The sequence below is a fragment of the Phragmites australis genome, chromosome 10, assembly GCF_958298935.1.
Source record: "Phragmites australis chromosome 10, lpPhrAust1.1, whole genome shotgun sequence".
Lineage (NCBI taxonomy): Eukaryota > Viridiplantae > Streptophyta > Magnoliopsida > Poales > Poaceae > Phragmites > Phragmites australis.
The window spans coordinates 27,033,108-27,044,979 of record NC_084930.1 but is presented as its reverse complement, the minus strand read 5'-3'; the positions used below and the strand labels follow the sequence as shown (position 1 = coordinate 27,044,979).

General features: G+C 48.5%; 1 protein-coding gene across 1 annotated transcript; it reads right to left on the bottom strand.

Moving 5' to 3' along the window:
• Positions 1 to 560: 560 nt before the first annotated feature.
• LOC133930516 (NF-X1-type zinc finger protein NFXL1-like) lies at positions 561 to 4,409 on the bottom strand. Its single transcript, XM_062377178.1, has one exon. The coding sequence runs from the start codon at positions 4,136 to 4,138 to the stop codon at positions 800 to 802; it is 3,339 nt and encodes a 1,112-aa protein (XP_062233162.1). The 5' UTR covers positions 4,139 to 4,409; the 3' UTR covers positions 561 to 799.
• Positions 4,410 to 11,872: the final 7,463 nt, after the last annotated feature.

Below are 11,872 nucleotides of genomic sequence, written 5' to 3'. Positions count from 1 at the left end.
CAGTCAGAACACTGCTGCACTCGGTCAGGATTTTGCGAAATTCAGACGAGCGAGACCAGGAGAAGAAATAACAGGAAAGCAAGCACAGCAAGGCTTCTCCAGAGTATCACGGGAAACCGAACATTCAATCAGTAAGGATGACGATCCTTACCCCGAAAGCTCCTATCCCAGAACTAAGCAACTATCCAACATCACGAAATAAGCTAATCAATTATGGAGTAAGAGGACAGGTGAATAGTCTGGTACTGTATCGACTAGTAGCGCTCTTGTCCACCGTCAGATTACGGACTCCTCTTCAGTGCCGACAGTGACATCCTCCAGGGGAGGAGTGTTTGAATTAGGATGATTTCTTTCCCGAAATCTGAACTAGATCCCAAAAAGTTTCACGAAACGAAGTTTCCTCGTCTATAAGCTCAAGCCAGCCAAGACTCTGAACAAATGCTGGCATGTACAACGTTTCTCCTGCTTTCATCACACAATACGAACAGGCGTAGTAGATGCGTGCACAAGCGATTCATAAGTAACACAAGTGCCAATTAAACATACAAAGGCAGCAAACGTAGAAACCTTATGACAAGGCATTTCTTCTCAGTTCAAAGAAGGTCTGCAAAATAAGCAGCAGCCTTACAGGGATTCGCCCAAATGACAAGATCAGCGCTTTCGACTGAACAGTCACCAGGCTATCGAGAACTACTTTAAAATAGCATCGTACTAGCGAAGCAAATTGGGCCCCAAAAAAAAAAAAGAAAACATATCCAATAAGGGTAGAACCGTCTGGACCAAACTTCCTGATGCCTCCTCATTCGCAAGCTTCTTCCCAGTCATCCACCACGACGTCCGGCTGCAGCTTGCTCACTGATGGCCCAGCGTTCCCAGCATTTGGTACTGCGCTGTGTCCAGCATCGGCGCAAGGAGCAGGCCTCCGCTTGTCACCTGGACCAGAGCTCGTGACAGCATCAGACTCCAGGACATTCCATCGGTTCGGAGTCCCCATCACTTGAGCGGCAGCATTGGCACCTCTCCACCCTGGCGCCGGAGCATGGCCAGCCACACCAGTCCAGTCTCCAGAGGACCGGTCAGGCTCAGAAGCAGTGGCCTTCTTCCATGGATTGCCACTGCTCTTAGCAGCGAGCACTCCATCTTTCTGGCCTGCAACCCACACATTGCCTGACGAAGGTGCCTGAGCGCTGCTTGGCAAAAACATTGCAGCGCCCTGGTAAGCAGAGCCATAGTCTAACCGCCTCAGCGCCGTTGCTGCTCTAGCTGGATCATTGAATACGGCCACTGCATTCTTGTCGTTCAGCCAGACCAATTCACACTCTCCACCAAACCTTAGGACAAGGGCATTAACATCAGCCTCCCGTGGCAGGTCCAGCATGGCAACAACCAGCCTCGGATCCATGTCAACCAGCGGATCAAAGTAAGGATGGGCAGCAGTGACAGGGGCGCCTGCCTTGGAGCCCAGGATGCGGGCAGGCGGTTTCGACTTGGGTGTGACATGGATGGTAACAAAACGCTTAGGCTCCCAACCAGCCGCCTGAACAGAAAGCTTCCACCTATCTGCAATGAGCCTGATAGCATCTCTCTTGTCCTTCATCATGTGACAAAAGATATGCAGTTTGAGGTTGCTTGAAGAATTGCCTCTCGTTTTCCCAAGTACAAGGAACTTGCACCTCTCTTCTATGGCCATCACCCACTTCGGCTCACGTCGGAACAGATCAGAAACCAAATCTGATGCATTTGAGTTCTCACCGAAATACAATGCATCCAAATTGGGTGGGGTAATGTCAAATGCTTCAGCAAGGACCCTCTTCTTCTCCATCTTTGCACACTCCTCATCACAAGAAAGCTTCCTCTGCCCAAGAGGCACCCTCCTCCCATTTGATTCCACTGGCTGGAGAGGCATTGGCAACTTCTGTATGATGGAGACTTCAAACATATTATCACCAATGGAGGTTCCCCCAGCACCGCAGGGAACAGTTGCAGTGATACGGCCACAAGAACAGGTAATAGTCACAGGGAATTCACATCTCAAATCTGGGCAAGGTGACGATGGGTGGCATGGGGCAGTGCACGTGTGCTTACATTCCCTCCTTGGGGCACCACATACCTGTCCACAAGAAGCTTTAACCCCAGAGCTTGAGCTAGCATCTCCATTTGAAGGTGGCTGATCACAGGGGGAAGGATGGCAAGTCCTGGTGCAAGCATGTAATCCACATTGCCGGTTCTTCCCACATGGTTGGTTGCACCTGATATCCTTTGATCCACAAGGGATGTTCCTCAACATCACATGTCCCCCAATGCATTCTCTCATTACTGGCACAACGCAAGGCGGGCAGTCCCCAAAATGGCATGAATGTGAGGCTGGATGACCGCACGGCTGGGGGACTGAGCACTGATGCGGGCATGATGGAGTTGGTGTGCCACAAGGCAGCGGTGGCGGGATAGAAGTTCTGCCACAGGCACAAGTGAGATCAGTGAATATGGTCTCCAAGCAGGGCGGGCAGTGACCACTGTGGCAGAGCAGCTGGCATACATGCTGCCCACACCGGAGCTTCTTGGCACATGATATCTGGCAGAGATGGGGATCCCAGTTACCACCTTCAAGCTGTGCGAACTTCCCCGACAGTGGGCAACAACACTCACTGCACCGATGCCTCCCACAGTTCTTCTTGCGACCACAAGGCTTGTTACAGTGGAACTCTTCCATTGAGACCTTGTAGCACTCCACCATCCGGCCTGAAGAGCTACAGCGGCACCTCTGCTCGACACGCACCAAGCAAGGCGGGCACTCTCCCTCATGGCAATTGACCTTGCACCTATGCACCCCACAAGGCAATTCCTTATCGCAGATCTTGTCACAGGTCGGGATTGGGTCCAAGCAGTTTGCCCTCATCGCCTCCAGCCTTGTCTTGCCACAATGGCATGTAGTGACCTTCCCTGGCGTGAGCTCACACTCCCCGCAAGGCCCTGGATGGCACATATCCTGGCAGGCATGATACCCACAGGCGAGGGTGTGGCCACACACCTCACTGCATGAGAACACACCATCCTCCTCCGACAGCTTCCCCTTCACCACCATGTCCCCACAGAGCAACGTCTCTTTTTTCTTCCCGCAGAAGCATCGTGCAGAGATGACAACAGAGCAATCCCCACAGGGACCGGTGTGGCAGACCTTCTCACAGCGGTGCCTTCTGCAGGGCAGCAACCGCTCGCAGTGCCGGCCACAGGTCACGGGGGTGCTCCGGTCCGCGCATCTCCGCACGATAGTCTGTTTCCCGCAGGGGCACGGCCGGTCTGGCGCGAAAGCTTTGCAGGGCGGACATGGGCCAGGATGGCACTGCAGGACGCAGACGTGCGGGCACCTGGTGGCGGCACCATCATGACCCTTGGCGCTCGTTTCCGCCCTCTCGAGAGGCTTGGAGCAGAGCTCACCGCAGGAGTGGGGCGTGAGGAAGAGATCGTTGGGGGGGTCACGGAGGCGCCCGCAGAAGCAGGTGTAGGCGAGGTCGCGGGCCGGGGTGGCGTGCACGGACTGGCACCCAGGGCAGCGCCAGGAGGAGGCCGCGGCGGACTCTGCGGAGCCGTCGACGGCGGAGGCCGGGGAGCGCGCCCACTTGCGGATGCAGGGGAGGTGGAAGATGGAGAAGCAGCTGCCGCAGGACCATACGGGGGCCGACCTCCGCACCATGTCGTAGCAGATCATGCACTCCACCGCGCCCCGCGCCAGCTTGTCCTGGATCTCCTGCACCAGCTGCGGCACCGTCCCATCGCCCCCAACCGCCTTGGGCGCAGGAGCTGGGGACGGCGCCTGCGCACGCGCGTTACTAGGCGCCGCGGGAGCTGGCCTCTCCTGCGGCGGGCCGCGGCGACGGTGGCCCGTGTTGTTGTTGTTGTGCTCCTGCGGCCCCGGAGGGGCGCCGCCGCGATTGCTGTTCGCGTTTCTGTGGTTCGGGCGGCGCGGGCGGCGGTTCGGCGGCCGGGCCTCCGAGGCCGGGGTGGGGAGGGGCAGGATAGGGGCGGCGGCGTCCGGGCCCGCGGTGGGGGCGGGGGCAGACGAGCGGGGCCGCCACACGGGGCGGGAGGATGGGGCCGCGACCGGGCCGCCTCCGCGGCGGCAATCGGTGGAGGGTTGCATGCGGCGGCGGGGCTGGAGGGGTAAACCTAGGGTTGCGGAGCCCTCCGTCGGTGGTGTAGGCGGCGGATGGGGTAGGAGCGAGTGGCGGTAAGGGGGGATGGAGGTGGGGCGGGGTGGAGGAACAGGGGGTAGGTACGGAGGAGGCGGCGGCGGAGCGGTGGTGTGGAAGGAGAGGGGTGGGGAGGAGGGGTATTTGACGGGTAAGAGCCTTGGAGAGGAGGGTGGCGAATCGGCGACGCCGCGATGGGGAATGAGGAAGGAGGCAGGCGGTTGCGGCTGCGTCGGTTCGAGGGATGGGTCGAGATGATGGGTCGGGTCGGGGCGAGTCGGTTTGGGGCTCTTACGTCACCACCTGTGTCCGAACGTTTCCTTTTCAAGAAAATATGGAGGTTTTTTCTTTTTGAGAAACAACGGAGGAAATTAACGAGCAGGAGTTTGGTATGGAAGTATAATTCATTTTTGCAGGTGTATTATGTTTTTTTCAAAAAAAGTATATTGCACAAATGCATAAATCAGTACAGTTTTAGCTGCACGAATCGGTAGAAAATCAACATTTCAGTTTGAATTATTTATTTTAAAACGGATAATGATGAGGAATATATAATTAATAATTCATATGTTATTAGAAATACGGTATTACCTAAGAATGAAATCTATATCTTACACGTGTCTAGCTTCTGTGAAATAAGTTTTTAGAAATCATCATGGTAAGTATAACGCGAATTCATCCTTCAAGGGTAAAATCTATTTTTACTTTAAAAAATCCCTTAATAAAGAAACAAGTGCCTTGAATATCCCTTAAGGTGCAGATTAAGTCGACTATGCCTCGGAGTCAATTTAATTTAGTTCAACTATACCCGATCTAGCCTTTAAGCCTAGGAGATGCCCTCAACAAGCTCAAAATAATTGTCGATTAGGTGAGGGTTTAAATCTTGACACATTGCATTGTAATCCTCTATTCGAGTTAATATAAGGCCCATAGCAACATACAAGATGTAGCGCTATTATTCTTCAAAATGATTGAATCTATCTACATCGCATGTCTCTCTCTTCAATTAAATCATCGATAGTGTCGGTTAGGTGATCCCTACCCTATACAAATATGCATTATTGTTTTTACTAATCTTTAGAGGTGTAATTGGATCAAGTACGGACGGATATCGCTGATCATATATCATATTTTTTATCAAAATCGGAGCTGGACACGAATGGTGTCAGATATATATAGATGTGGATAGTCTCAGTCATGAATACAGATTGATACGGATCGAATATGTGATGAGTCAGATGCAGACGATTTTGGTTACAAATATTTATTAAGATATTGAATAAAATCAACAACCATATATATCACATATGTTATGTATCAAAAACTCAAGTACATTAGAGCTCCAATAAGCAAATCAGCAATATATTCTCATGAAAGAAGTTATGTGTTGAGTGAAATCAAAGAAGTTAAGAGTGCCTCATATATTAGCTAAAGCTTCTATTAATTATTTAAATATATTAATAACATCAAATGAAAAAAGTATCAATTAGAAACTTGTTGATCTTATCGAGAGCTACAATTTTTATATAAAGATCGTCTTCATCTAACTCTGTATAAAAAAGTTACAAACTCTAGAAGATAGTTGTCTAGAAGATAGTTATCGGATAGTTTTTTGATATGTCCGATTTTATTCTCAGATATTCGATATCCGACGGATACCTAACTCGCTACATCTAAATCTGGTACAACTATCTAAGACCCGATTAACATCTAAAATGGTTCGGGTGATTGGGCAAGCGGAAAAAATTCAGGCCGTTTTCACCCCTACTAATCCTACATAGACAACTAGCGGGCATTATAACTTCTCTAAAACTTCGATAAGAAAATCTTCTTTAGAATTCTATGTGAAGTGTGTTATATATATAGGGAGAGTCCGCACTCCATGTTCCAAACAGGCATTGGACTTAACTAATTCTTCCAAAAATCTCGTCGTCATTCTGTGCAAAGTTCATATAATTTTTGTTTCTGAAGTGTGAATCTTTCCCTATCTCCTAACTTGCATCAATGAAAATCCTTTTTCGCTACATTCGAACTGAATTTCCCATAACTTTTACAATGAAAAGTAGATGTATACATGCTTAGCATGAGGATTTGATGACGCGTTGCCGTGGAGTTGTCACCTTGGTGTCATTCTGTGACTGTGACTACTTGAGCACTCGATTTGTGCTTTGAACCAAAATTTTATTTGTTCCTATAATGAGGACAGCGCACGTTCTGCCAATAGTCAAAGGCGGGTAGGAAACTTGGGCGCCACGGAGCAATTGGACAGCGCAAGACCGGGTCCAGATTTTATTCTGGTCGCAGCTACAAGCCGAACACGTGGTACGAAGCTGGAGTGCGCGACATCAATGTGGGAACTGCAGGGACGGCAAATATAGGCGGCAAAGCGTGTGCGAAGGACTAGCATATACATGAGGAAAAGAATATATAAAGGCTGTTGCTATCTGTCGGATGCTTGAAATTTAGTTTTATTTCAGGGATGAATATGAGCTCCATGATCTTCTCCGTCGCCTAGGCCTCTTCTTTCTATTCAACACGCTAATGAGACGCTCCCTCACCCCCACCTACCTCCACCTGCCTCCAGAGGTATCCCACTGTCACACTAACCTGACGCTATCAACCTCTCCACTCACCCCCGCCCTAGTAGTGTCCACCGGCCATCCTCCACCACTCATGACCAGCGATGCCCCCACATCAACTATTCAACTATAAAACTCTAGCCTGGCTATCGTCAGCAGTACCACTCTAACTTGCCTATATAATTACTTCTGTTAATTCCCTTTTATATTTCTATTTCTTTTGTGGGGATTTATTTCGAACTTCTGTTTTTCTACCACCTTTTATAACTTGCAAAGAGTTTTTCTAACTTGCCTATATAATTACTTCCGTTAATTCCCTTTCCAATACATTCTACAAACCCAGAAAGCTACATGCAAATAACTCTTTGCTAGGACTGCCAACTAACTGGTTCCTGAGGCAGTTCTCAGGGGAGCGATTTGGGTTTGAGCCCTGGCGCTCTCCCCTAGAGGCGTTCATGCAGCTCTTATGCAGCTGTGTGAGAGTGGACCTCCTCTTTGGGGAAAAAAAAAGATAACTCTTTTGCTAACGGATCCAAGTCCATACAAAAAGCAACAAGCAAACATTAGCACATGTTAGATGGTACTGATCTACGGACTCTCCAGTCTTCTTACTTTGTGAATCAGCCTTCGACAGATTGGGCAGGCCTTATTTTCCTCTTCCACAATCCTGCAATGGCAATCAGCAGCAGGCGATTCTTCAGCAACATTCCGTCGATTTCATCCAAATATGTGAATGTATTGAAGTGTCTTGGCATACTAGCTTGAAATTTACTTCTTCACCAAAAGTTTATGTCGTTCAATTCCAAACAGGGAGCATTTCTTTAGGTTAATGGAATAGTAAGTCTCAGCTTTCTTTAGTTAGCGTTAGCTTTTCAGTTTTTTGTAGAAATATGAATCAGAACCTTTTACAGATTCATAGGGTTGTGAGGTTTCACTAACATTTATAGTTCAAACATCCAAAGCTATGAGCTAAGAATATATCAGTGTTATTAGAAGCAGGAACATGTTTCCTTTACCTGTAAGTCCATCAAAACTTGAGAAGGAAATCTAAGCTGCTCTAAATTGACTCCCTTAACTCTGGATGAGAAACGTACCTCATTGCACATGTAAAACAGGTAAAACAATGGCCACAGGGTATAAAGAAGCAACTCCGGGGTGCATCATAGCAGATTTTGCACATCTTCTCACTGTACGAATCTTCAGCAGGGCACACACTAGACTCAGGTTGCTCTTCAGTTGCTCCATAGCTGAAGACCACATCTTTTCTCGGAAGAATTGGTTCAGTTTCACGGTGTGTTGCATCTTGATGCTGAATCGGTTCTTGCTCTGCATCAACATTATCTGCTAGATGCTTCAGGAAGCAGTAGAGCACTGCTAGTACAACCCCTACGATTAAAACCGAATAGAAGTAGAATTCTAAGCGAAAAAGGAAAGGATATAAGATATGACCAATGGATGAGAAAATTGGATATTAGTTATGAAACAATGCAACACCTGTTATCACAAAGTATGCGATCCATTGGGAAGCAAAGGAGACAGACATCAGCATTCAGCAGTCAAGATTTTCATAGACACCTGAAAAGATGAATTTGTGATGCACTTGGGACCAGATGTTTTTCTTTCATTGTTTTTTAAAATAGAGAGAGACAGGCAGAGATCAGTACCTTGACTGCCAGCAGTTAATCGCTAATGGTGCCTGGAAATATCAAACAAGAAACCACAGAAACAGACAAGGAAGTGCTCCAGACCATAATATAACGAATGAGATCATAACATGGTGCAGGCAGAAGCAGGAGTGTGCATGGTGCATAATTGGTCATAAGGAACTAGTGAATCTTACACTAACAGCTGTTTTACTTGGAACTGAAAGTCTAGAAGAAGTTGACCAGTAGTTGTGGTAACCAATGTTTGCAAGGCTAACTACCATTCTTTCTGGTCAAGAGTAAGATGGGCTTGTGTTACTACGAAGGATTTTGAACCACTAGAGCAAACACCACGGAGAAAGTATTGTCCCAGAGTTAATGTGCTTTAACTACTTACTCAAAGTTGGCTCAAACACAAGAGCTACAGTGCATCCGAGCCTTAGCTCGGCTGGCAGTGACGGAGGGAGTAAGGAGCTCCCCTCCCGAGCCACCCACGTTCGAGCCACGGGGGCTACGCGGGATGCACGTCCCATCAAAGGCTCCAAAGAAGCCTCCGGGAAGGGGGCTGACGTTCTTAAAAAAAAACACACAAGAGCTACAGCTAGGTGAACCAGCGCCTAATCAAAACCAATAGGTTATTGATTTATACCGAACCAAATATGAGTGGAACCAAATCACAAGTGCGCAAGATACAGGGATAACAAGCTTAGAATCAGCAAGAACAGAACCAAGTTAGTACCAAAACTCAATGTTGACAATAGATCAAAATTTCCCACGATCATGAGTTAGATCTGTGAAAAATTTGTTCAAAAATAAGAAGTTTGTAAGATCCTAGAACATGTCGAATAAATAAGTTCAAAGGAGTCTAAAATTCTTAGCATACAAAACATCCCTAAAACTCAGTAATTCAGAACTGACAAAAATGACCGAAAGGTCCCAGACACTATAAACAACTGAACTTGAGTGAAATGCAGAAGCTGTGTGAAATATAACACAAAAAAAAGAAACCATGAAAACTCAGAAACAACAAAAACTTCTCAAGTCTCATATCAATCTACAGCATGTAAGTGAACGAAAAACTTATAGGGTTAATGGAAAATGCCAGTAGTCCTACTCACTGTGCAAAACCTTTTGAGATCCCATCATCCAGGCATCAACAGTAAAGCCCACAAATGCAGGACCAACTGACAATCTGGTGGAATCCATTCCTGTCATGTCATACTTCCTTGACAGCAGCTGCAACATGGCAGTCGGTGCATGGCTCCAGGTCCATTACCCCAAATGTGATGGTCAGCTTCTCACTAAGAACCACAACTGCCCTCTCCTTCCGGATGTCCGGTGTGTTTTTTTGTCGGCATTTCGTCGAACAGTGAGCCCGCATGCATGCCAAGAAGCGCAGTGGCGACGCCCGGCTGTCGCAGAAGGCTAGTTTGAAGTCACAGTAGTGCAGAGTCAGGAGTGGAGAAGAGTCCCTTGAAGAGCATGCGCACGTCGGAGAAGAGTCCCTTGAAGAGCATGCGCATGTCGGAGAAGAACGGCAAGGCGGCGAGGTGGAGGCCGTACGGCGCGGCCGCGCAGGCGCACAACACCTAGTTGAGGTTCAGGGACGAGAAGAATAACTGAATAAACCTGACTGCCAGGCTAGTGCGGCCTACGCACAATGAATGCGGAATTCGGCGGCTCGGTGCCGTGGTCGGCAACGCTCGGCGTCCGCGCGGATCGCCGCGGCGGCAGCCGGCGCTGAGGGACCCCAAGGCTATTAATTGGGTGCAAAAAGAAAGCAGGGTGTTGTATGCAAAAACTGCCCGCCTCATCTTTCTCTTGCCTTCTCGATAGGGACCGTGCGTTCCTCATCTAACGGTGGAGGAGGTCCCCTTGCTGACCGTGGATCTCCGCGATCAAATTCCTGGATGCAAATGACAGCACGAGAAGTTATCGAGGGCGTTTTTAAGAAACGCCAAACGCCCTGCTCGTATTTTCATCCTCGAATCTGCAGTTCTGCACCGCCAGACGCTGCTCTCTCTCCTATTTCTAACTCCTCTCTCTCTCTCTACATTCTCGGAAGCCAAGAGCAGAGCTCGCATCCATGGATTACGTCGACGTCGGCGTGATCGCCTTAGCGCGAGAGAAGCCCTACGACGGCGTGACCGACACCAAATGCTTGATGCCTTCCTCCCTCTCCGGTCGCGGTGGAAGCAGCGGTATCGTCGACGGCGGCAGGGACCGCCTCACCTCGCTGCCCGACGACGTGTTCCTCCTCATCCTCCTCCGCCTCCCCGCATCCGCCGCCGCCCGGACCAGCACCCTGTCCCGCCGCTGGCGGAAGCTCTTCGCCGCCACCCAGGACGTCTTCTTCGCCCTCCCCACCGACCGCGCCCGCGCCTGGAGTCGCCGCCGCCCGCGCTTCCTCCCCAGCACTCCGCCTCCACGCCGTCCCGCACGACGCCGATGCCACCTCGCCCCTTGTCGCTGACCGCGCAGCCTCTTCGGCGAGCTCTTCTCCGACAACGCGCGACGCCCCGACCTGACGCGTGAGCACACGCCCGCCCCGAACTCCGATCGATTTGTGTGTTTGCTTCGCTCGTGCCTGAGTCCTGAAACATATTCGTTTCCCTAGATGAAGTGCTCTGAGTTCTTGTCCTCGTATCACATCAAAACTAAATCGAACGAAGTAATGAACTGTGATTGAGAACTTCGTTGCTCTTGGAATGCAGTTCCGTTCTTCGAGATACATACCATCTTGAATTCCATGTTACTAATTCGGAATCCGTTAGTCTTATTACCAAAGTACGAAGAATTAACCAGGAAATGCATGGGCCATGTTCCTTAGTTGTAAGTGATTAGGTTTGCATGTTGCATTAGCTCTTGCCGTATTCCCATTGTTTATCCCTGTTTGATCTGCTTGGTCACCGTGTTCTCTTAATTTACTTGTTTGAAAAAAAGGAACAGAGCATACTAGGCATCTGGATTAAATCTTGACACAGATAGTCTGCATGCTTAATTAAGGGTTAAGGATTAACAGATAACAGTCTATTTGTGCTATGCCTCCAACGAAGGCAGGGGTCAAAAAAGACCCTATATCTAAAAAACAGTGGATTGGTGCTGGAGTATGTATGAACAGTTCCAATTCTGCATTCTACACAATTCGACTTGTGATGTGACTGGTTACATGATACTGAAAATGGCAAATGAGAGTCGCCATGCCAATTGAATGATGTAGAACCATATGTGTCAGCAGTGACTAATCCAGGAATTTTAGGGAGCGTGGGCAGACTTTTAGATCAATATTTTATTAATAAAAAAATATGCTCTAATTAATAAAGACACATTTAAATATTAAAATTTTCAAATAAGAAAATATGTTCAATAAAGGCACCACTACTATTCTTTCTTTTCTTGTTATGCATCCGGTTCTATAAATCTTTTTTTTTCCTGGCCAGAGGAAGGGAAAAAGAGAGAAATA

Excerpts from the sequence above, each read along its gene's own strand:
- LOC133930516 (XM_062377178.1), bottom strand. The coding sequence starts at position 4,138 with ATGCAACCCTCCACCGATTGCCGCCGCGGAGGCGGCCCGGTCGCGGCC.